The 26,876-nt window shown below is 44.5% G+C and overlaps 1 protein-coding gene across 1 annotated transcript in view; it reads left to right on the top strand.

Moving 5' to 3' along the window:
• Nucleotides 1-26,876, top strand: part of FAT4 (FAT atypical cadherin 4) — a 386,231-nt gene that overhangs the window by 230,855 nt on the left and 128,500 nt on the right. Inside the window, exons 5-6 of the mRNA XM_078676811.1 lie at nt 6,480-7,402; nt 12,996-13,170. Of these exons, the coding sequence (XP_078532937.1) occupies nt 6,480-7,402; nt 12,996-13,170 (1,098 nt within the window). The remainder of the gene's footprint in view (nt 1-6,479; nt 7,403-12,995; nt 13,171-26,876) is intronic.

Genomic DNA, 26,876 nt, shown 5'->3' with positions numbered 1-26,876 from the left:
TTAACCTACTGAGCTAGAACTCCCACCCAGTACATGAAAGAAAACACACCCGTGCAGATCCCTGGCTTCTTGATAGGAGCAAGTAGAATAAGGATTCCAAAAGGTAATTGCTGCAAAAATAGGGCAATGTAAAATATTCCCTCCACCTTTGTTTTCTATTTCAAGAAAATTAAAATGCATCATCCTTACAAGTTGCAGAAAAACAAAGAGTCGAGTTATAAAAGTGTTTCATCCCCACAGTTATTTCAACTTTCATGGAAGCAGGAATATAATTACAAATGACGGGGATACAAACCAACACTGCTAAACATGACATTCAATATCGTTCAGGTTAATTTTAAAGTCCAGTGGCGGCTGCTGCCGACACGAAGTGGGGGGGCAGCGCGGGGGCAGAGATGGGGAATATGAGAAAATAAAAGTACACTTACCTTCCTGCTGCCGGCCGCCGCCTCTACGATCCTCTTCTCCTGCCTCTCGCATCTGTGCTCTTCTGCTCCAGGAACAGCAAACTGCCATTTCCATGAGCATAGCATCCAAGGCTCCCCTACAGCCAATCACAGTGCTTAAAAGAAGCACTGGGATTGGCCTGAGCGGGCTTGTTTTCTGCTCCAAAGGGGAGTGGAAGCCTACACCTGCTCTTCCCCCCACCCGGCAATGCAGCTCGGGTGGTGGAGATGTCAGTGCGCATGTCGGTTTGGCCATCCTGAGATGGCCAGCCATACCGACATCGGCACTGACAATAGTGCCTAGTGCCTACCACTCCGGCTGCTGATGGCTGTCGTGTTCTAACCAGCTCCTACAGGTAAAACAAAATTATAATAAAGCAGTTTTAATAATTGCTTTATTATCATTTTATTTCACATTTTGACCTGCTGCTCTCAGCAGTGGGGCAATGTTCCTCTGCCATAACGGAGGAGATGCCCATGTTAAAGTCAAATAGCAAATAAGAACCAAGACAAATAAACAATAAGATTATTCATCCACGTTGCAAACCCAGACCCGGCTCACGACAGGTGTAGACAGCACTCACCTTCTTCATGCAGTTTTCATCCTTCATTTGTGATTATGTATTTCTGGTGGCCGGGACTCCTTCGGATTCCATATTTAGGGTCAGCTCTTAAACATAGATTCCCTATGCTTGCCTCTTACAATCTCCTACGAGGAAGAGGGGGAGGCAGCGGGTTAGTGGGGCTTAGGGTCTTCTTTTACCGGTCTCTCATTGCTGTGTCTCCAAGATCCTGTGCTCCTACCAGGAAACTGACTCCATCTGTCCGGGGCCATCGGCAGCAGCAAGCCCGAGGTGAGCACCTCTACTCTGGGTTGCGTGCACTGAGGGGTGTGTGCTGAGAGAGGGGCAGCAGGCTCCTCGAGGCACAAAACTGGCACACTGAAAGCAGGAGATCTTAGGTGGGAACTTCCACCCTGCACCTTCACCCAGGGTCACAGTGCTGGCAAAGAGACGTAGGAGGCCCAAGGTGTTCACCTTCACCTGCACCAAAGAGCTGGCACATCAGAAAAGTGGGAGGGAAGAGGGACAGCGGATCCAAGGTAAGCCTCCTCCTGCTGCAGCATTGAGGGAGTGCTACTGCCACTGTGTGGAGGACAGAGTGTACACGGGGCAGCGACTCCAACTTGATCACCTCCTTTCCTGGGCAAGCTGATGGGGCTTTAGCAGAGAAGGGGCAGCAGGCACAAAGTGAATCCCTTCACACCGGGATGTAGACTGAGAGCTGCTGGCATATTGAGTGAGCTTTAGTGGAGAAGCAAGAGCAAGTCCAGGATGACAACTGCACCACGTGCGAACTGTGGGCACCATGCGGACATACTGAGAGGAGTATACTGAGAGACGCTGTAGGAGACCACCAGCAAACAGTGTCCAGTAAAGGCTGGAGGGAAGGGCCTAGCACCTGCATCCATGAAGGTGCAGACTGCTGGCACTGTGGGGGGCTGCAGGTAAGAGGAAGGCCATATGATTATAAAACCTTCATCTGCTTTATCTCAATTATTTTCAGGTGAGAAAATGGAAGTAGTCAAGAGGTCGGGCTTACATCTCTCCACCCGACAAAAAAATGCAACATAATGGGGAGCCGTGACCAGATGCTAATAGGTCAAGGAAGCCACGGATCAAAGCACTTTGGGAGCCACTGCATTAGTAGAATCATAAATTTGTAGTTAAATCAAGTGAAAATATATGATACATACCAAGGAGTCTGTAGAGCAAATATTTATTAAATATTATTTTTTAAATGCATGATTTAATGTTATATCAAGGTGAGTTTGTTATTAGCAGATACCTATATTCCATTTACATTTGTAAAGAGATGCATCAAATCTATCCCAACAAAAATGGTCCAGTTACACATAGCTATTTTTGAAGTGATCCACCACCTCCAGAATCTTCTCCAACTCTCCTCACGCGGACTTAAGCACTTCTCAGCTTACCTCTTGCCCCAGGGAGCCCAAAGAAGCCTACATTCTCAGTTGTGTAAGAGCTGCCAGCTTCCTATGATACTTTAGACCAAAGGGTTCTATCAGAGTTCTTCGAGGATGGATCAATGTGTCGGCGATAGCCGTTGCCGCACTGCTGTATGTTTTTTCACTCTACTGATCCAGTGTAGGACATCTATTCCTTTCTGTCACTGGCAGCGGCTCATGACTGTGGATGCCGCCTCCATGATTCACTTTTTGCAGCCTCTCTTGAATGCAAAACTGTGTTCTCTTATTCGCCACATATCTGGCTATATTTACAAATTTAGGCTAAGGACTTCCAACTCAAGTATGACGGGAGAAGAGGTCAATTGAGAGGGGACATATCTACTACCCTGGAATCCTGGTCTGGGTATAAACAGACCTGGTAAATGCTGGATTTGTTAAAATACAGATTATGGTTATCCCACATTTTAATACGTGAAGGGGTTCTTGCTAGAGGTTCCAGCTCGTTGATTATCTTGGATGGTGACATGCCCAGTTCACCTTCATCTACGCATTTTTATTGTTAATCCTTTGACGCATATAGTGTTGCAGAGTGGGTATTTCTTGCACAGCCTGGGGTTGGAATTTAAAATAATACTCATAATCCGGGCCTAAAGGGCAACATAACCTTTCAAAACGCGAATATAATGAATAGATAGAGTCTATTTCGGGAAGGATGTAGTTCTGAATTAAATCTTGGATTTTAATCAGAGTTTGGCTATAATATGACACAGGACACCATGTAATTACGTAATTATCGTGCGAGTAATAAATAGTTTCCTCGTTGCAGTGTTGAAATGAGTTATCTCTCTGCGTTTCAAGCAGATGAGGCTGCATGGCAGCTCCCAGTGACCGCTGGCTGAAAGGGAATGTTCTGTTGATGCATTCAGTGCCTTAAAAGCCAATTTCACAGATTATTAAGGCTGGGAATGAATTGGGATAGTGAGAAACAGACTATTTGAAGGGTTCTCCTACATATAAAGGACAATTTCTCCCACATCAGCGTATTAGTAATGATTCGTTTCCTTCTAATCTCATCATTGGGATTACACAGAGAATAAACTAAAACATACTGCAAAGATTTTGCTAGACGATACTAACAACTTTGCCCAAACGTACATTGTTGCGTGTGATGCATGCTCATTCACTTGGCGGATTTAATCTGTCAGTTTACTTATTTCCTACCCGCAAATGTATCCAGGGGCGTAGCTTCAGGGAGGGTAGTCTAGGTGTTACATCCCCCACCCTGATAAATGTATTTTGTTCTAAATAGTTGGGTACAGTTGCTTTCAGTTGAGTATGATGAGATGTCTGTCGGATTTCACCAGGAATGTATACACACACAGACAAAAAATGCTCACACACACACACACTCTCCCTCACTCTGTTTGGAAAGACTTAGCATTTTTTGTTTATTTAACAAAATAATGTGTTTTCTCTCATTTAGTATCCCTACCAATTCCCCATTCCTCTCCCTTTCCACTGCCCCTTCAGCCCCTCTTGTGAGCCCAGCTTGGCGCATAATGTATTTTAACATTATTTGCCCGCGTGATTGTTGGAAAATCTGAATCTCACCCCCCCCACTCCACCCCCTCCCACCCCCCCACCCCCAATTTTACTGACCAAGCTACGCCCACTACTTCTAAATCCCACTGGGTGTTGTAATATTTCCACAATGAAGCACACATTTTAATTGTTTTGTCAGATTTTGGCTTTGCCTACTATCTCTAGAGTGGTTTGGTGAGCACTGACCTACAATGACAAGTGGCCGATTTTAGCCCTGTTTCTGCCTCATTCTGAGGTTTGCGTTGTTCATGCTGTAACACAAAACTGTTCCCATGGTGCTCCACCTTGGAAGGCAGAAGAAATTGATGCAATCCAGGGTTCTGAGTGTTACTGGAAAGTGGTTTAGATGTCAGTAGGCATGGTCGAGGAGTGGAAGTAGAGGACCTGTGGTGTACTCCGGGCTCCTGTATTTTACTGTAGGACAATTATGTTATTCCCTTCTGCCGCAGCCCTCTTACGTTCCAAATTGCAAGAGTCTGGGAATGGGGCATTTGCCAGTGTCATTGACATGTGGTTGGGATACAGTGAACTCTCTTCTAATTGCAGCACAAAGCTGTCCACCGAATGGAGGATGCACTGGAGGCAAACTGATTGCTGTACCGTAACAACATTTAATTCAACCTCAGGAACCATTCCATTTGAAACAAAAACACTCACAATGGTAAACATACTCACAACTGAGTAATCCATACTGGCATGGGAGCTGGAAATAAGCCCAACCGTTGAAGACAGAAATAGCTCCGCACATGTGAAAATCCAAGAGGTTCATGTGGTAATTGGTGGTGTTCAGCACAAAAGATCCCAGTTGTCTGAGGCTACAAGAATCCAGAACAGCTGCTGGTGCAATAAGTGCAATCGACCGAGCAATGTCAAGGATGGCGGTGGCAGAAACCACTGCCAGACGCGCCCTCAATTATTTAAAAAGTTGGTGGTGTGATGACAGAAGTTGGTTTGATGGCAGAGGCTGGTATGATGACAGCGGTGGGAACGATGACAGAAGTGGAACTAGAGCAGTGACTGAGGTGACGCACCTGCCACCGCAGAGGGAGCGGGCAGCCCGGGAGCACCAGCTGAGCCTGCCACAGGATACAGGGAACCCCAGTACAGAGAGCATGATGCCTGTTGTGCATTGCACTTATGCAGGGAGTGGAGCTCTGCGGGAGGTGTTTTCAGGAGTATCGCAGTCAAATATTATTGATGGCGTTTAGCACTATTGTCAGTGAAATGTATATGTTTTGTCAATTGACGTCGCTTTCAGAATAAAGCAATATTCCAACGGGATAAGCAACCAGAGACCCCCAGTCTGATTTGCAGCAGGAGAAATCGTTTTTTCATTATCCTAAACTCTGCTGAACCTACACAAATACATATGCAGCTATGCTTGATTTTGGCCCTTTATAAAACAAGGCAAAGTTTTTTTAGTGGTAATAACCATTTTTTTCAAGCTTCTTTTTTTGTTTTGAAAATGTCACCGTTACTACAAGCTCCACCAGCAGTAACTTGTAAGAACTCGTCCTTAAAACAATATTTGTTTTTCTCTGTTAAGTGTGGCATGTCACAAATGGCCATCATTGCCATGCCAAGACTAATATTTTTAAGTTTTTTTTGTTTGTATCACTCATGCCTGGTGAAAAAATACCACTCTGTGATACACCAGCAGTAATGATGCGGTTTTGTGACAGTGTGCAGTCAGTACAGGGGCTGCGTCAGTTTAAAGGCGTTGTGAGTTTTTGGTGGGTGAGCTTAATCAAATTGCTTATACATATGCTAGTTTGGTATCTATGCTCATTGTTCATCACATGTATAGGTATGATAGCGCCTGCACATAGAGCAGCATATAGGCCCCCTCTCAAACTCTACAAAAGCATCAGAAAATAAACGTCACCCTCTACAGTGTCCTATTAAATATCGCCGAGACACCAGTCAAATACAAATTATTTTTCGGTTCCTTCCTTAAGTACGAATTTCTGAGTGATTTATAATTAAATGTATGTAGCTGATGTACATCTGCTGTACTTCCCTGCTTGTAGAGCACTTATTCTGCGTTTACCATGCCAGACACACCATCCACGACTGTAATTTAATACCTGCTTTGAGAGAAACCATTTAAGGAATAGGATATCATTCCATTACTCGTGGGACATTGAAAGTGTTTAGCTTCACTTGTTCAGGCTATTTATTTGATTAACACAAATGTGATACATTAAATTAAGTGAGAGACACCATTGGTAGCGCATGCCAGCTTAAATTGGCAATTAGTAACATTAATTATTATTATTTTATGCTTAAATTGACTCCGTTTTATGCACGAAATGTGCCACTGCCTGTACAAAGGTTTTACATTTCGTTGCAGAAGTGTGATTTTCTGAAATTAAATTAAATTTGAATCTTTTTAATAAAGATTAAATATCAATGATTGTTGTTTTTTGTCTGTTTTTTAGGATTAAACTCTGAATTGACGTACAGTATTGCATCTGGTGATAGCCTCGGGCATTTTGCTGTCAATAAAAATGGAATTCTGAGCATCAAGCAGCCTTTGGATCGTGAAAGCCAGTCTTTTTACAATCTTGTTGTTCAGGTAAATGATATGGCACCACCTCCCGCTTCTAGATATACCAGCTCAGTGCAGGTGTCCATCATCCTGCTGGACGTGAACGATAACGCGCCCAGCTTCATCTCGCCGAAGGTAACCTACATCCAAGAAAATACACCCATTGATACCATTGTGTTCAAAGCTCAAGCGACTGATGCTGACAGTGGACCAAACAGCTACATTGAGTATACGCTGCTAAGCCCACTGGAAAACACGTTCAGCATTGGAACCATCGACGGCGAAGTCAGGCTTACTGGTGAACTTGACAGGGAGAAGGTTTCTAACTATACGTTGACGATGTTTGCCACGGACAAAGGTGAGCCATCACTTTCCTCATCCACCGATGTAATGGTCATAGTCCTTGACATCAACGATAACAGCCCTTTGTTTGCGCAAAGCCTATATAATGTGGAAATAAGTGAAAATACCCTAACTGGAACTGATCTGATTCAGGTGCTTGCCTGGGATGCGGATGAAGGTACAAATGGACAGGTTCGATATGGCATCATCAAGGGCAATGGCAACAGTGAGTTTCGTATTGACTCGGTTACGGGAGTCATATCGATTGCCAAGCCTTTGGATCGAGAGATGAGACCAATGTATTTATTGACCGTCCAATCAACAGATCGCGGAAGCAGCCCTCGGACTGATACAGCTACCGTGAGCATTGCTTTAACAGATGTCAACGATGTCATTCCTACATTTGAGTTGTCTCCATATTCCGTGAATGTACCCGAAAATATAAGGACACTGCCAAAGGTCATACTTCAGGTAAGGACAAGGAGAATTATTCACAAGATCCTCCTTTGACTACTTGTATTAAGCATGTTTTAAACAATACAACTCCTCAGCGTACTCTAATGTGCATGTTAGCATTTTCATCATGTGCCATGACATCAAAAAAGCATAAAGGTACACTATCTGCATGTTACTTTTTAGTAATTCTCTTATTTGTGTACTTATTTACATGTAGCGCGAAATGCCCTATTTTGCTGTTTCAGATCACTTTGTGGCTGTATATTTACAGAAGTACAAATGCAAATTTGGAATCTGAAAATACACTATGAGCTGAAGGAATAACTCGTTGACCATCATTACACTGCAGGCTGTAAACGTGTCCAGTGACAAGTAATTGGGCCAGAGTGAGGGTATTCTCAAATTAATCCCTCTACTCTTGCCGTCCGCTTTCCAGCCCACCTGGACATTTCCGGCAGGCAGTCTATTGGACTGCTTGAGGTGATATGTTGCGTCAGCTGCTGGAGGCATGTGGTTCCCATATACCCTGAAAAGAGACCTATGTGGTTTCCTCCCCACATGTTGTAGTCAACCCATGGAACCCTAAAAGGGAGGTCTGGGGAAGACCATAGCTGGATCTGGTGGCTCAGTTGACTAATGCATCCCCTGCAGGGGCCTGTGTTCGACCTCATGGTCGCAGGTTCAAATCCCGACGGGCCCACTCAACCTTTTATCCATCTGTGGTCGATAAAATGAGTACCATTGAGTTGGGTAACAATGAACATCTGTTATTCAGCACCAAGATGCCTAAGGGTGAACGTGTGCTTTACAAATACACATGTTATGTAATCCCAGTCATCCCTCCCGAAGAATAGACCAGGAAAGGCCATATCTGATCCTGGGCAATGTTTGTCCTGTGAACACATAATGCTGATTATGTTCAGTATACTTTGGTTACATTGGCGTGCATCAGGGGTGTAATGCAGACCCCTGCTGCCCCTGCAGGGGTGGTCGCAAGACTTCATACTCCCCCAAGCCTTAAGGGGGGTCCCATTCTGCTCGAGGCCAATCTGTGAGATATGCGAGGCTCAGGGGCCCTTCATCATACTCTGCAGGTGCCCCCCCATCAATTTACGTTATGCCACTGATATGTGCACATTCGTAATGGGATGCCTCTCTGTTAATAATGTGCTGTATCCCATCCATCGATTGGTGGTGACAGGTGGAGGCTGCCTCCAGCTGGAAGATCCCACCAGGCATACTGTATTTACGAGTGACATGTAGCCCGATGTTAGAAAAGTGGTACAGTCTACGCATTATTTTAATGAGGGCCATGATTTTCTCAGACGCACTCCTTGTTAACATAGGTTCTTCTAAAGCGAGTGTAGCAAAATTGTCTCCTGGCCAATCCATTTTAACCATGTCTCTGCCAAAAGCAGTAACTAGTTTCTCTGCTTGGTCTCCTTGCTGTCCCACAGCTTTTAGTGTCCTTATTGATTTATAATTTGATTGTAATTCAGGTTCTGTGATGCTCATCACTGTTATGCATCATGCATTTTTCTACTTACTAGACTATGCTTTCTCACCCTCGCCACAGAGAGGGGGATTCTGGAAAGGGATTCCTGCTATGATCTCTCTTTAAGCACCTTGAAGGCTCTCTAACAAGGGCACGGTTTGTTTGGAACCCCTGTCATCTGGGTTCTTTCGCCTTCACCTAGGAGAGTTTTGCATAAATTCAGTGACGGCGGAAATAGGGCGATTGGGAAGTGACCAACAGGTGAGTCGTAAGTCTCACCTGTTTGCCTCTCATCGACATTGCAAAGACGAGGTGATATTTTGAGAACAAAATAACAAAAATCTGGGAAGTTGTTTCACATAGCCATTACCCTTTGTCATACCTCTACCTCACGCTATCCCTTCCCCTGCTGGGGTCTATGCTTTCTAACCCAGAAGTACAAAGCATCAACTTTGCATTGGAGCCCTGCCCTGCAGCCTGCACAAAGCAATATTTCCCTTTAGTCTCAGCAACACTCACACGCATGATAAACGTGCCTGTTCCAAAGGAAATTCTCCCATTACCACGCCTATCTTGCAGAAAAAGCAGCCAAGACCAGTGAGCCACATAAGACAAATGTCTAATTTTCCTTGGCCAACCAAACTCTTGGATAATTGTGTGATGTGCCAATTGCAAGAATAAGTGGTGCACAGCCACATTTTACACTGCCTACAGATAGGTTTCAGAGCTATGAGGGAAACAGAAACTATGCTTGTGAATATCATGAAATTCCTCGTCCCCACCACCCTAAATGAAGGCAAGAAAGCTACACTGATTCTCCTAGATCTTTTAGCCTCCATATGTATCATGGTCCTGAATTCCTTGTGGACGAGATCCCATGATTGGGCAGGAGTGTATAGCACAGCCATTAGAATTGATTCCCTCTTTCAATCTCATACAGTGTCAATCTGTGCACACTGAACCAGCGCCATTCTTATTATGTAGAGTTCTACATGGTGTCCTACTGTTTCTGAACTATCACCCTTACTGTTCGAAATGTGCATGCTCCAGTCACCATATTTATTAATGATCTATGAAAATGTATGCTGATGATCACCAGATTCACATTCACCTGGATAAGGGATCAGGGAACATGTCAAGCATCACAGTGTCTAGCCCCCCCCTTCCATGCGGGGCTAATTCCCCCGCGGTGGGGGGGGAAGGGGGCGCATTCAGCGCCGCAGTACTCATGACGATTCCAGCTCGTTATGCTGCACAGTGGAGCTGTGCTCATGACAAGCTGGACTCGTCATGACTCCACCCACTACAATAGAACGCCTGCACAGGTGGGGAATTAGCCATGCGTGGGAGTGCCGCTGCAGTTATGATGAGCTCAGCTCGTCATGAGCACAGTTCCACTGTGCCTCATGACGAGCTGAGATCGTCATAAGCATGGCAGGGGTTAAAAGAAATCTACCTCCTGGCTGAGTGGACTCAAAACAGATCTTGACACTGGAAGGTCACCAAAAGCTCTCTTTCATCCTGTCAAAAACATTTAATTGAGCAGACCCCTAACCACATTGTAAAGAGCAAAACCACTGGATATTTTGATTATCTACGATGTATTCTATTGTCAAGAGTGCCAATTTAGAACTATCTATGCCGATGCAAATTCCCCCACTCCTCTGCACTGACCATCAAGTGAGAGTGACTAACATTTCTGTGATGGTAGCCTGCATCTACAGACAGTAAAAGCTTGAGAATCCAACTGCCAGATTGTGTCTTAACGTTTAGAAGACAAATCCAGTGAAACCAAGCTTGAATTCATTGTATGGACACAATGGAGTGGAGGATCAAATCTTAAACTAAACTCTGCGCACCCTCCACAAGGCCTGTTGGAATATATAATCTGGCTATTTGCAAAATACGCTCCACATACAGCCAGATTCATCATCGTCCTGTTTTGCGAGTCCTTAATAGCGATTATTAAGGAATCGCTATTAAAGACTCGCAAAACAGGATTCATGTAGAAATCGCAATATTATTTGCGATTTCTACAGCTTCCTTATTTGCGATTAGCAAATTGCTAATCGCAAATAAGGAATGACTCATGGAGAGTCATTCCTTATTTCCAATTAGCAATTTGCTAATCGCAAATAAGGATGCGATTTCAAGGGTGCCAGGGGTGTCCAAAGGACACCCTGTAGCACCCCTGAAATGAAAATGTAGACTGATGTTGCGCACACACATGTCAAAAGGACATGTGTGTGTGTAACATACAACATACAACTTAGAAAAATGCACTAAAGTGCATTTTTCTAAGTTTTCGCTATTTACCACGAAGTCAGACTAAATTGCGGCCAAAAATTGTGATTTCGCAATTCTAAAATGGTTCATGAATTGCATTTAAGGAATCTCAAATAGAGATTCCTTAAATGCAATTCCTCGCAATTTAGCGATTTCGCAATTTGTGATTTTTGCATTTGGGATGATGAATCCCAAATGCAAAAATTGCGCTCGCAAAGGGCCAGATTCTGAGAATCTGGCCCTTTGTGAGCCGATTTTCCGTTGATGAATCTGGCTGTTAGATTCCTGCCAGGAATATTAGCTTTACATACATATGACCCATGGGTGTCTATGCCGCAGGTCTTTGGCTGCAGAGTACTCCAGACTAAAACCCATGAAAACTGAAATTTTGAGGCTGATTTTTATACTGAAATCTTGCGATGTCAGGGACAGAGCAGTGACAAGGAATGTCAGATAGTGGCTCACACTTACCATCCAGTTGGCTCAAACTACCCTTAAATCTTTGAATTTAATCTTGGACACCAAACATTACAAAGGGTGTACCACGATTAATTTAACTCCTTCGCTGCGGGGGTGATTCCCCCACCGCGCGGGGGCCCGCGGCATCGCTGTGCTCGTGACGAGCCCAGTTCGTCATGAGTCACAGTAGAGCTGTGCTCATGACGAGCTGGGCTCGTCATGACTCCGCCCACTGATTAATTCTCCCACACAGGAGGGGAATCAATCGCGCATGGGTGGACCGTGGCCATTATGACGAGCCCAGCTCGGCATGAGCCCAGCTCTACTGTGACTCATGACGAGCTGGGCTCGTCATGAGCATGGAAGAGGTTAAGACTACATCACTGCATGCACCACCACCTTCCTTACCATACCACAGGGGGCTTTAGCAGAGTCAATACCTGTGCTTTATTAGTACGTTAAAGATTAAAATGTTTCTAAAGTTGAGTTGTGGGAAAGCCGTCTCTGATGCAGCATGTCCCCCACCACCCACTCACCAGCCACTTCTAGGAATGGACTGGACCCCACATGCGAGGAGTGGTAGGACAAGAGGTTAGCATTGCAGATGACTATCTGTGAGCAGGACTGAGAAAAAGGAATACAATTATCTTCTATATGAGTATATCCATGATAAGCAGAACTATTAATACAGAAACAACTTACATTTATTACGTGACAAAGTTGGCATGTCCATCTATCAGACTAAAATGCTTTATTTTTTGCGCCAATACATTTTGGCACAGAGGCATTCAAAATGGCACACATGAATTTTGATCCAGTGTGAGTTTCAAAACCAGAGTCCAGCCACATTGTATCTGGTTAGGTATGGCATCTCAGTCCACCCCGGGAGCAAGGACTTAGTGCACCTTAATTGTGGAGCAAACAGGACCACTCTGTCTTCATACCTGTATCAATGGGCTCAACCTCCACTGGTGTCATTGTCACTTTCAAAGAGGTAAACTGTAGTGACTTGCAAATACCCTGACAGAATGAGTGACTTAGATGTTGGGAGGGATTCTTGGGTCCTTATTGGTGAGATGAGAGAACATGCCTTCTGTTTGAATCATTTTCCTTGTCAAGCACACTGTAAAAAAAAAAAAACTTTTCCGAGAGAGAATAGGTGGGGTCGTGAAGTTAATGAAAGAAGCTTCAATTAAGCGAAGATAGAACAGCAAACAACAGTTTAATGTAATATCCTCAGATTGGCTTTATTAAGGAAGAGAACAGTTCCTACATATTTCCATAGACTTATTGTTACGTGCATCTGTTCATCTACTTGTAAGTGAAGTTGTTTAGGTAACTGCTCAAATTATTCTTACAAAATTCCAGGTGATGGCAAGGGATGATGACCAAGGTGTAAACAACAAGTTGTCCTACTCCCTCATTGCCGGAAACGAAGATGGCACCTTTTCTCTGTCAGACAGTGGAGAGCTCAGCTTGGTGCAGAGTCTGGACCGGGAGACCAAGGAGGAATATGTCTTGCTGATAACCGCTGCCGATGCAGGTGCGTCTGGTGCCATTACACGTTGAGATCATATATTTGCTGTGCCCTTTTCAATGTAAATTGTGGACATTTTTAAGAATCTTTTCACTATCCTGTTTTTTTTAAATTTGTTATCACATTCTCATTATAATAAGAGTCGGATTAAATTTTTTGCTTACTGTGTACATAAAATAGAGCACACGAATAGGACTACCTCTTCCAATAGATGCCACTGTGTTGATGCTAACGGATGTATGTCATTACAACGCATGCTTTCACAATGCATGCCTTTACCACGCAAGTTTTACAACGCAAGTTGTTACAATGACTTGCGTTGGGGGGTGCTGGATAGTGAGTAGTTTAATTTACTATTCCAACTCCAGTCCCCGTGGATAGTAGGGAAGGTGTTGGATAGTAAATTAAACTACTCCCTATCCTAGAGCGCCCCCCAGCGCAAGTCGTTGTAATGACTTGTGTTGTAATAGTTGCGTGGTAATGGTATGTCGTTGTAATAGTTGCGTTGTAATGGTTGTTCACTGTGCTAACCTTCTGAAGTGAAAGTGCCCTGCTGATGGCTGTGTTTCCCACAGTATGAATGTAGGTGAAGCTTGCAGAGCTGAGACATTTGCTGTACTTGTTTTGAGTGTGAGGAAAACTTTGACTTGCTGATCCATTTAATTACATGTTCTTTGCATATGAGGGAAGCTTGCACTATTGCACTATTCACGCTTGCACTATACATGTACTGTGTGTTTGAGTGGCACTTCCACTCCAGCATTCTGCGATGTATGTGTTGCATCTGTGCAATGGAAGCCTGTATTGTTTCTTCTTTCTTTTTTCTGTAACTGTGCACTATATGTATGGTAAGTGTGCCCAACTGGTGAATGAAATTGACAAGCTGATATTTTTGGGTAAATTAAATGTATATCAGAAAATGGAGAGCCGATTTTGGGGTCCTCTGTATACTAATAAGTCCAGCTGGTATTCCAAGGAAACATTACAGTTTTCCAGAAAATGATGTGCTAATATATGTTCAACAGAGTTTACTCAAGATAAAAAACTGATATTCGAACACAACATGAACATGTTCTGAATTTGACGAGCTGTTGCATGATGCACCATTAATACACTTTCAGAGTACCCCAAGGTGATACTTGGTGACACAATGGTTATATTTATTTACTAACACTATATGAGGGGTATTTTCCTGGCAAATTTGGTTAATTTGCTAAACGTGACAAGTTGACATTTTAAGATCGTGCTAGTTCAGTACTAGTTCATTGCCAAACCATTGTATGTTGATGTTAAAGTAACAACTCCTGCCTTATTATTTGCTTAACATTATGTTTTGTAGTTGTAGGCACTTTTGTTCAATCTATGGGATATCTGTGCTATTTAAGGCCTGAAGTAGCATAGTCTTCAGAACTTCTATTCCTCATCGTAACTCTTTCAAATAGAGTGGCTGTCAAATAATATGGTTGGTAAACGGAAGCGGGGGCAAAATGTGAAAATAAAGTGAAGGGTGTGGTAAATGTGAACTGGAATGGTTTATTCAGTCTGTAAAATCATAGTTGATCATTGCAATCTATAAATGCAGATTATTCAAACTCACTGTAAAACAAGTGGCTTTTTCACAATTATCTTTGGAGCCTTGTGATATAAAATGCACTGTAGGACCTCATTTTTGTATATGAATCAGCTGTGGTGAAATACACCACCCTCCAAAACCACCCCCCGGGAAGGCCATATTTGCTCATCAGGCCATTGATCATTGAAATGATTGTCCTTTCAGTGCTGCCTGTAAAACAAACAGAGTTGGGAAATGCACCACTTTCCATTTAGTATGTGTGTTCTCTCCATACCCTCCTATAGCCTATAGAGGCACTAAGCGATCTACTAATTACCTTCACCCACATTTTTAGATCGATCCTGGGCAGAGTTGAGCCTGGGCAGTGCATGCGCTGCTCCACAAGGCATCCTGTTCCTCAATATGGGCTTTAAGCACCGCCCATCTTTTTTTTTGCCTTTCTGTTGTTTGTAAATGGTCACTTGTGAGTGGTCAGTAGGCTTAGTAGTTCTTCCTTTTGGACTTTCGTATCCTCCCACGAGGACTGCCCCTGTTACATGTGCTTTTACGCTTCACGTTTTTCCCCCAAATTTTAAGCACACTGTTTTTTAGATTGGCCTGCCTCTCTGCAAATTTTCGTGATATGAAACCTTTGTGGCCAATTGCTGTTTATGCACCTGCTGTGCCGCTCTTAATCTCCCAGCACCCTTCCCGAAACCAGCTCACTCCACCCACAACAGTGCATGCCTGCCCCCAACACCCCTACGAGGTCCGACCATGTTCTCAATGATTGTTTTGGCCGGGCTGTCCTTTAACTCTGCCGCCTCCAACTCTGCATCGTTTACCTCTTCTTATTTCACATATGCTCTCATTTCACTACACCAGCGAGCTACTTCTGGCCAGTGAAAATCGTCGTGAGCTACTGAACCCAAAGCAACTCACGCATTTTCCTGAGAGACCCCCCCACGCCCAGTTTCATTGACTTTAAGCCTAATTTCATCAGAGCCCATACTGTGCCTTTCTGCCCTCTGTTTCACTCGCTTTTTGTGCCCTTCTTCCCTGTTTCACTCGTTTTCCCCTTGTTTTTTGTGCCCTTCTGCCCTGTTTCACTCGTTTTCTGTGCCCTTCTGCCCTCTGCTTCACTCGTTTTTTGTGCCCTTCGGCCCTCTTTTTCACTTGTTTTCCCCTTGTTTTTTGTGCCCTTCTGCCCTCTGTTTCCCTCGTTTTTCTGCCCTTCTGCCCTTTGTTTCACTCATTTTTTGTTGTGCCCTTCTGCCCTGTTTCACTCGTTTTCACCTTTTTTTTTGTGCCTTTCTGTCCTGTTTCATTCGTTTTCCCCTTGTTTTTTGTGCCCTTCTGCCCTGTTTCACTCGTTTTCTGTGCCCTTCTGCCCTCTGTGCCATTCGTTTTTTGTGCCTTTCTACCCTCTGTTTCACTCGTTTTCTCCTTGTTTTTTGTGCCGTTCTGCCCTCTGTGCCACTCGTTTTTTGTGCCTTTCTGCCCTCTGTTTCACTCGTTTTTGTGCCCTTCTTCCCTGTTTCACTCGTTTTCCCCTTGTTTTTGTGCCCTTCTGCCCTGTTTCACTCGTTTTCTGTGCCCTTCTGCCCTCTGCTTCACTCGTTTTTTGTGCCCTTCGGCCCTCTTTTTCACTCGTTTTCCCCTTGTTTTTTGTGCCCTTCTGCCCTCTGTTTCCCTCGTTTTTGTGCCCTTCTGCCCTTTGTTTCACTCATTTTTTGTTGTGCCCTTCTGCCCTGTTTCACTCGTTTTCACCTTGTTTTTTGTGCCCTTCTGTCCTGTTTCATTCGTTTTCCCCTTGTTTTTTGTCCCCTTCTGCCCTGTTTCACTCGTTTTCTGTGCCCTTCTGCCCTCTGTGCCATTCGTTTTTTTGTGCCTTTTTGCCCTCTGTTTCACTCGTTTTCCCCATGTTTTTTGTGCCGGTCTGCCCTCTGTGCCACTCGTTTTTTGTGCCTTTCTACCCTCTGTTTCACTCGTTTTCTCCTTGTTTTTTGTGCCGTTCTGCCCTCTGTGCCACTCGTTTTTTGTGCCTTTCTGCCCTCTGTTTCACTCGTTTTTGTGCCCTTCTGCCCTGTTTCACTCATTTTCCTCTTGTTTTTTGTGCCCTTCTGCCCTCTGTTCCGCACGTTTTTTTGTGCCTGTGCCTGGCGTATCAGTGTAGCACCGGGAATTATTCAACATTATTAAACATCAGATGCATAAAAAATCAGAATCCAACGTCACTAAACTATCTATCTGCTCGTCCATTGAGCTTACCTGCGGTCAAAGTCAAGTCACGTCTCTGCTCCGTACTGCTCCGCGCTGGCACCCGACAATGACATCACAGGAGTCAGACTCTCACGAGAGGAGTCTGCAGCTCCAGGACAGGAGCGTCATCCTCTTCGCCCGCCCCCAACCCCAGCTTAGCTCCAATCCGAGCGGCTGGTTTGGGTGAGGGCGGGCGAATGGAGCCGGAAAAGCTAATACCCCATGAAGGGCTACACAAGCTACTCCCGGGGTCTCCGCGAGCTACCGGTAGCTCGCTATCGACCGGTTGGAGACCCCGGCACTAGACCTTACACCTGCACCCTTTGAATGTGTGTCCTTTCACTCTTGCCTGCTTTCATCTGTGCCATCATTTCACATGCACCTACCTTTCTCATGAGACCTTCACATCCCCGTGCTTTGACCGTACACACTTTTACCAGGTGTCCTATTTCACTTGTACTCTGCCCCACTTTGCCAACTTTCTGCCTGCCCGACTACACCTCAGCTGCCCCTTGTCACACCTCACATGGACTGAAGACATGATTCACCCACACTCTACAGCAATTTGTAGACCTTGATGTCATTATTGACTTGCCTTTGTCTATCTCGTTCCTTTGTTTCATCCATTTCTGCCTCTCTCTTTCTGTTCATGTCTCGATTTATATACTGACTTCCTGTCACATCCTTAAATTTACCTATGCCTCTCCTCTGTCTGTTCCCCCCAATTCTCTCCTCCTCTGTTCCCTCCACTTCTGTCCCTCATTCGCACCACCGGCCTCCTCCTCTGCCATGCTTTTCTTTACCCCTCGCCCAGTGCTCCCACTCACTCAGCATGGCTCACAGAGACATCCACTCACAATGGCTGAAAGAAGCCTGCGGCACAGCAGGGCGCTTCACACGGGAGAGCATGCACTCTTACTGGAAACGCTGGGCTTCTGAGTCGGGGAGAGACCGAGGCGTGCTGATGACTATGAGGCACAAAGGGGAATAAGGAACATTTTCCATCAAATCAAGAGAAGAGTTCTTGCTGTGGTGCACAAGCATTCCCCTTCCCTCAGCTGACTCTTCTACCTCACAGCATTACAGTAGTACCGTCTCCAGTAAAACTATTACTATTTAAACCAGCCTGTCTACTTCTCAATGAGCACTTGCTCCCCACTCATAGAAGAACACGCACTTGCAATACAATAGGTATCCCATTAGTGAAAGTGTGATATATTGGCGTTACAAATGGTAATGTTAGCTAGATTGTCCTATTGGTCAAAAAATATCCCAGGAGTAGCATAAGTAATAAAAATAAATTCCATGAAGCAACTAAAGGGTGCAGTACTGCATCCTTAATTCAATACAATTTGCAACACCAATAGCTCAAATGTTAACTAATGCAAGACCTATTGCATTGCAAATTCTTGGTTTTAAGAATTTTTACACGTTGTATATAAGGTCGAACAAGTCCCCATGAGGCATCAGATCACTTTGCATTTTACTGTTTATATGAGGGTGCAGTACCCTCTGCCACACATTATAAAAGCATTACAAGTCACTGATGAGTTGCTTTGCTATATACAGGAATGAGGCTGAAAGCTAAGTTCCTGTATAAGGTCATGGAACTTCGAGTTGACTTAAAATATTGTTTTACTATATCACTGATGGTAGGTTATACTTTATAATGAGTCCCTTTGGAATGATGAGATTGTCGGCAGCTGCGAATTCCTCATAATTATGGATTAGTCACATGAACCCCCATCTTCTTTATAATTACAGATTGTAGCATAAAAATTGTTTGTAGCTCAAACAGATCAAAAGGTACCAAAAATGCAACAACACATGTTTCAGTGCAGTGAAAGGCCAATCGCAAAGGTTGCCCAGTAACCTTTCTGGGGCTTATCTTTCTATTTTGGTGTTAAATTGGAACTAATGAGGCAAAACATTTGCCCAGACAGTGCTAACGTGTGAAAATGACAAAATAATGCAGTAATGCTATCATAAAAGTTGCCGCATTATACTGCATTCTTTTCCTTTACGCTGCCACATAATTCAACCAACACTGCTGCATAATTTGGACCTTCCTAGCCGCATATTTTCAGTGGCCCTGCTTAGAATATAGGGTTGCACAATTAGACTTCCCCGAAAGGCAAAAAGCCTTGCCATCGTGGTCCTTCACATGAACGGATGTAGTTGCAAATATATAGAACAAGCATTTGCAATGCAATAGGTCTCGCATTAGGAAAGTTTGAGCTATTGGTACTGTAAATGACAATTTTTTTATTTATGTGTTGGTTTTGAAAATAGCGAAATTAATAGCTTTGTCATTTACAATGCCAATAGTTTTAACTTTCGCATATGTGACACCTATAGCATTTGTAATGCAATATGTGTTGTATTTACGTGACCTAGATGTATTGATATTACAAATAAAAATGGCTTTTAATTTTTTTAAGAATTAATACTGAAATAAAAGTTATTGTAATTTATAATGGCAATAGCTTTTGTAGATATTTAAAGATTATGTTCATTGTATTTTATTGTGACGGAAATCTAAGAACAGAAGTGAAATATTAACATCTTTTTGTGACATTTGTAATAAAGCTTGAAACATTGAGAGAACATATTTGAACCAGTTGTTGTTGAATGGTTGCACATATTGATGCTGTGGTGGCGCTGAGTGATGTTGTGGTGGTGACGAGTGATGCTGTGGCGTTCAGTGATGCTGTGGTAGCGCATAGTGATGTTGTGGTGCCCCTGAGTGATGCTGTGGTGGTGCTGAGTGATGCTGCAGTGATGCGATAGCTAGATAGAGTGAGTGCGATAGATAGAGTAAGTGCGATAGATAGAGGGAGGGCGATAGATAGAGGGAGGGCGATAGATAGATAGAGGGAGGGTGATAGATAGATAGAGGGAGGGCTATAGATAGATGGAGGGCAATAGATAGATAGATAGAGTGAGGGCGATAGAGTGAGTGCGATAGATAGACAGATAGATAGAGTGAGGGCGATAGATAGATAGACAGATAGATAAAGTGTATTTATGTTGCATTGAGTAGAGTGTAAGTATGAGGTGTGCAATTATGTTGCATATAATTTTGTGGCACTGAGTGGTATTTGGAGTGTATGTTCCATTGCAGAGTGTGTGATGGTGCAGAGTGTGTGAGGGTGCAGAGTGTGTGAGGGTGCAGAGTGTGTGAGGGTGCAGAGTGTTTGAGGGTGCAGTGTGTGTGTGGGTGCAGAGTGTGTGAGGGGGCAGAGTGTGTGAGGGTGCAGAGGGTGCAGTGTGTGTGCGGGTGCAGTGTGTGTGCAGGGGCAGTGTGTGTGCGGGTGCAGTGTGTGTGCGGGTGCAGTGTGTGTGAGGGTGCGGTGTGTGAGGGTGCGGTGTGTGAGTGTGCAGTGTGTGAGGGTGCGGGGTGTGCGGGTGCGGCGTGTGAGGGTGCGGCGTGTGAGGGTGCGGCGTGTGAGGGTGTGGCGTGTGAGGGTGCAGTGTGTGAGGGTGCAGCGTGTGAGAGTGCAGTGTGTGTGTGAGGGTGCAGTGTGTGTGTGAGGGTGTAGTGTGTGTGCGGGTGCAGTGTATGTGCGGGTGCAGTGTGTGCGGGTGCAGTGTGTGTGTGCGGGTGCAGTGTGTGTGTGCGGGTGCAGTGTGTGAGGGTGCGGTGTGTGAGGGTGCAGTGTGTGAGGGTGCGGTGTGTGAGGGTGCAGGGTGTGAGGGGGTAGTGTGTGTGAGGGGGTAGTGTGTGTGAGGGTGCAGTGTGTGTGAGGGTGCAGTGTGTGTGTATGGGTACGGTGTGTGAGGGTGCGGTGTGTGTGCGGTGTGTGTGGGTGCGGTGTGTGAGGGTGCAGTGTGTGTGAGGGTGCGGTGTGTGTGAGGGTGCGGTGTGTGTGGGGGGGCGGTGTGTGAGGGTGTGGTGTGTGAGGGTGCGGTGTGTGAGGGTGCGGTGTGTGAGGGTGCAGTGTGTGAGGGTGCAGTGTGTGAGGGTGCGATGTGTGAGGGTGCGGTGTGTGAGGGTGCAGTGTGTGTGAGGGTGCAGTGTGTGTGAGGGTGCGGTGGGTGAGGGTGTGGTGTGAGGGTGCAGTGTGTGTGAGGGTGCAGTGTCTGTGAGGGTGCAGTGTGTGTGAGGGTGCAGTGTGTGTAATGTTACGGTGTGTGAGGGTGCGGTGTGTGAGGGTGCGGTGTGTGTGAGGGTGCAGTGTGGCTACAGACATGATCTATTAGCCATAAACAGGACCAGGCAGCTGTGTTCAGATCTTAAAGGGAGTAAACTTTCCAATGAATGAAGAAAATAACAGATAAGCTGTGTGTGAGGGTGCAGAGTGTGTGAGGGTGCAGAGTGTGTGTGTGGGTGTGGTGTCTGTGTGGGTGCGGTGTGTGTGTTGGTGCGGTGTGTGTGTGGGTGCGGTGTGTGTGTGGGTACAGTATGGGTGTGGGTGTGGGTGGGTGTGGGTGTGTGCGGTGTGTGTGTGGGTGTGTGTGGGTGAGGTGTGTGAGGGTGCAGTGTGTTCTTTTAGGAGGTCCAGCGTACATGCCCTAGATGCATTTAAACAAAGAAGGGTACGAAGTTCCTAGGTGGACTAGTGGTCACCATTGTACTGCCATGACAGGTGCTGTCTGGCAGTGTGTTCCAGGGGGTAAGCGCTGGCCCAACGAGGAGCAGGCTCATATGATGAAGCGTGACACCTAGCTTGCTGGGTGTGTGAGAGCCGTAGTTCCGAAAAGAGAATTCCCCCCCATCCTTTTCCTTACCCCCTGGAACACACTGCCAGACAGCACCTGTCATGGCAGTACAATGGTGACTACTAGTCCACCTAGGAACTTCGTATCCTCCTTTGTTTAAATGCATCTAGGGCATGTACGCTGGACCTCCTAAAAGCCCACAAACTAATCCCTCTCCTTGTTAAAATAAATAAATAAATAAATCAGCAAACAGCGTCACTAAATTCCATATATTTTCGAGAGGATGCCCTGGAAAAAAACTAATAATCCCTCAGAACAGAAGAAAATCAAATATAAGTAACACTTTTTAAATCAATAGCAGTGCACTAAATTAAAGGCAATGATAAGCCGACGTATACCCAAAGTACGAGCCATAAATAAGATTTGGCATTTGCATATCAAACTCTTAACCAGTTTCTACAATTCAGCGTTTTTCCGAGCACAAAAACGTTTTGTAAAAAGAGTTATTACGAACAAAGCACGTGTTGAGAAATTTCACAAGTTAGATATGGATTTCGTAACAGTGGCGTCGTATTCCAGGACCGCACTTCTCATTTCTGAAGTATTTTACTACATATATCAATTATGACTGCATAAACTAGGCAGAACTTCTCAGAGGATGAAGTATAAAAAATGACATGAATATGTGATGCGTGGCTGACCAGAGGTGAAGGTGAGGAAAATTACAGCAGAGAACATGGAATTATATAAGTAGCTTCAAATAAAAGTATCAAGAATTACTCAAATAAAATAGAAAAGTGTACGATTTAACTGTGACAAACAAGCCGTGAAAACTGTTGTACTAAGGAGCAATGCTTATCTGCAAAATGAAAGCAATGGTACCCCGTTCCTCCTCCCTTTATTCTCTGGGGTTTTCTGCATCATCTTATTTTTTACGAGCCCTGAATAGATATTTCAGTTTCACAACTGTTTGTGGTCTGAAGCTAAATAGTTCATACTTTCTTTTGTTTAAGAAACTAAACTAAATATGTACATAGGAAAACGAGTTAAATATTTTACTTTACGTGTTAAAATATAATCATCAACTAAATAGAATCAAAGCCATTCCCCATTTGCAAGTGCCATCAAAGGAATCAAGTAAGCAACATTCATTAACAAGCACTCGTGCCGGGCGGGGCGCAGGATCCTTACCAATAGTAAACAAGCAAAACAAGTGACGTCAGGCGGGCGCGTGCACTTCCGCGCAGGCGCAGAGTGTTCTTGGTCGCTTCTCCGGCACCCGCCCGCCCGCCCATCGGGAGCCGGGCAGAAGGAGCCCACATGAAAACAGGACGAGAAAAGAGCCTGGTGAGGTGAGGTAAGGGGGGGGGGGAGCGTGTGTGTGTATGCAGTGTGTGTGTGTATGCGACGGCGGGGGTGGGTTCTCTGTATGCGTGCGTGTGTGTATGTGCGCTCGTGTGTGTGTCTCTGGTGAGGTAAGGGGGGAGCGTGTGTGTATGCAGTGTGTGTATGCAGTGTGTGTATGCAGTGTGTGTGCGCGCATGTGTGTGTATGCGACGGCGGGGGTGGGTTCTCTGTATGTATGGGTGCGTGCATGGGTGCTCGTGTGTGTGTGTGTGTGTGTGTGTGTCTCTGGGTATGCGCATGCGTGTTGGTGCTTCCGAGGCAGGAGAGGGGCACGGCGCCGTGCGCGCCCACGAGGTGCAATCTGCGCTCGTGCACCCTCTTGTCCTCATTCCCAGAAACGGGTGACTATAGATGTCTTCGCAGACTAGCAATGCTTGGCATTGCTTACGTCTAGCTCGACCTAAAAAGTATAGTGAGAAATTAATTACACAACAATACAACTACTAATTTGTTGCACAATCTTATCATATGTAGTTTGACATAAGTAACTTTCAGAAATCCTCATAATGTATATTACCATACTGACAAAGTCATGCTTTCCTGTAATAAATATTAACTGTGCAAAAAATAAACAAGCTGCCATAAGTGGCTATTGACCAGCTACGTCATTTTCTTATTGCAGATGATGAGTGATGTCACAACTATACTGTAATAAAAATAGCGATAGTTTTGTATACAGGTAATGAAGGCTCCCATGTATTGCATATAATACAGTATGAACAACATGCGTGCCTAACAAAAATGAGTGTGTCCTCATGAAACGCAACTGGTGCTCGTGTAAAGCTCTCAGATACCCAATACCTTTGTGTCAAGTTTGCACTATATAAAACTCCATAAAAAAAAAAAAAATTTAATGGAAAGACAAATGTGGATAATAGTGCTAGCAGTGCTCCATCTTACACAACAGAAATGATATGCGGGTTACAGAGTGTGCTTGCAACATCAAGAACACAAAAGTGACATTAGATAAAAGTCACCAAAGTTGCGTTTTTCTAAAAGCAAAACCTCGCTTAAGGTATTCTCTTGAAGACGTTTATGAATACAGAGAAGAAAGATACATTCGGGTTAGATAACAAAGGATGTCAGATAGCGATGCAACAGCGGGTTGAGCAGTTAATTGAGAACTGGTAGGGGGTTCCATACAACAGGTGTATGGCCTGAAATGAAAAGGGCAGATTTTGAACTTGGTGTGATTTATGATACAACAGTGTCTTTACTTGACACCTCTGCTCTTGTCATAAGTAAATGCCTTGTCTGGGCTTTATTTTTTGGCCATGTGTCTAAGGGGACTCGTTATCAGGCCTATGATAGGACAGTATGAGACTGGATCCATGTAGCAATGACATCACGAGAGACACTGTCAGATTTGAAGACTCTACGCGTATCGGTTTTTGGTCGTTACCATCAGAGCACAAGTCCTGAAAAACAGAAGTGGGGGTACTGATCAAGTCAGGCAGTATGCAAGTGACATCATGATGCGTGCTATCAAAGGACATGACGTCACGACGCATGACATTCCATGTGGCATCACAGGAAGTGACCTCACTGGAAGTGATGCTCTAATATGTGTATGTTATATCATATGGCAACTGAAAATGTAATAAAATATTATTTTGAATAAAAGTTGTCTCCTCCAAAGCATATCATGTAACATGCCGATCACAGATTTTTATTTTATTTAGGTAGGTAAATGGATTACTGCTATGAACACAGAGATCCTTTTGTTACGTACAGTTAATACATTGTAATCCTTCTAGTAGCCAACAGTGAGCTATATAGTGTATTTGACTCCTACACCTTGTAACCCTGACTGTCTCATGGAACACAACTTAAACATTAATTTACACACTTGCATTATTTATTTGGAATAGATAATGTGTATGTTATGTAAAGCGCTCTAACACTCTGCATTGGGATGAGCAGCACTATAAAAGAAATAAAATAGTGCTATTTAAATTGTTATGTGTGTAAATACTGAGACAGACCAACCCATCGGACATTCTTACAGTGTATGCACTTATATGCACTTATATACTACAAAGTAAAAAGCATGCATCTCTTAAGTACCTGTGAAGAGATAAACTGTGTGCTTTAGTTTCCTTGAAGGTGCTTTTGCATTTGTGAAGTTCCAGGGCGCCTCCAGCCCCACACTTGATCAAATGGAGGCCTGATGGCCGTAACTTCTGTCTGCACGTTGCTGCTGGGAATCGAAAGCACACAATGTGCAGGAGATGATGAACGTGTCCCGGTGTTTCAAAATTACACTGGGACAATTTCAACATATTCTGTGGGACCCAACTTCTTAGCAGGGGGGACGGCGTCCACCCTGTAAAGAGTGGGTGGACTCTGTGTACCCGCGTGTACCCACGACTCGTGCCCTGGTTACCAGTTGCTAGTGTACATCACCTTTACACGCACTGCAACCCGCATACGTAAGGCTGATGACAGCTCCTTGCTTTGGACACCTGGGACTGGGAGGACGCCGTACTCTTCCCGGGCAGCTCATATGTGTAACAGTCCATTTTCGAGAGAACAAAAAAAATGTGTTGTGTTAGGCTGCATTTGAAAACGGGACTTCAACCCTCAAGCTTGTGTAATGCCGTTTAGCGCCAGTAACTGCAGCCCCTGCACATCAGCAAGTGTGTCATGGGCCCTGGTGCAAGCAGGGAAAAGGGCCCCTTTGACTGCTGTTTGTGTAGCACAGTAGAGCACAGTGGGGGTTCAATGGGCCCCCGCCCAATCCGCGCCACTATCCCAGCACCAAGAGAACATTTGTCCTATTGGTTACGTGTGGTGAGGCTGCACGGTATAATGTAACGTAATAATATCCCGTGCCATAACGAGAAGCTTGTGTGCGCTGCACACTGTACTCTAAGCGCGAGATCCCTTGAAAGAAAGGCGCGTGCCTTCTGAACCTTGACTGCACGGCGCTCTTCCACTAAATGAAAACAGACGCTTTAGACTCGAGAGTGCTGACCACTCGACGGAAGTCTGCCAGGCACGAGTTTGCGAATCACTGGCGAAAACGTCTGAGCGTAGTGACCGCTTGGTGGCACTCTTCCACCAACCTTTTATGTATGTGACCCATAACTGTGATAAATGTATGACAGGTCCTTTGTGTAAAACAGCACACCACTGCAGCACGGAAAACCGCTTATGTGTTTTAGATGCGTTTAAATAAAATGGAGTTTCGTGTTTTACAGGTTTCCAACCTGCAGTAATTAGATTCTAGTTTAAATATTCAGATTTAGATATCACCCTTATGCGACATGGTACAGATTCAATTAGGCAAGTCAAAGCCAAGGTTGATTGTGTCACTTGACTTTGAATTTGAAATTCATTTTTGATAATCTGCCGTGTTCTATGCAGGATGTCGGAACCCTGCTTCGGGAAAGCATTCGAAATGCAAAGTAGTTCCAAATTATGGTGCAGGTTATCTCACATGGGTCTGCAAGTACGCACACACATCGATGTGACATCAGAGGTATCTGGATATCTTTCCGTACTTTGTTTAGTGCTCAATTTAGGCAACTACATGCAATGGAGCACCTTTAAAAAGTGTTCAAAACCTGAAAAAATGCCCAACCCCCTGAACGGCCTACTCAGTGGCACTGCACTAAGCCGTCCCTTAGAACAACTTTTAGCACGATTTCGCAAATAAAACAATAAATGTCACAATATTAAAGAACAATTCATAAATAGGAAAACTATAGTAAAATAAGGGTTTTAAGTCATACTGGGTAATTGGTAAAAAAAAACACACTTAGTCGGTGCTCAAGTGATTCACACTGTAGAAGAGCACGTACATAGTGTGACAAGAAAAATGGCA

Source organism: Lissotriton helveticus, chromosome 2_1 (assembly GCF_964261635.1).
Source record: "Lissotriton helveticus chromosome 2_1, aLisHel1.1, whole genome shotgun sequence".
NCBI lineage: Eukaryota > Metazoa > Chordata > Amphibia > Caudata > Salamandridae > Lissotriton > Lissotriton helveticus.
This window is presented reverse-complemented; position numbering and strand designations above follow the sequence as displayed.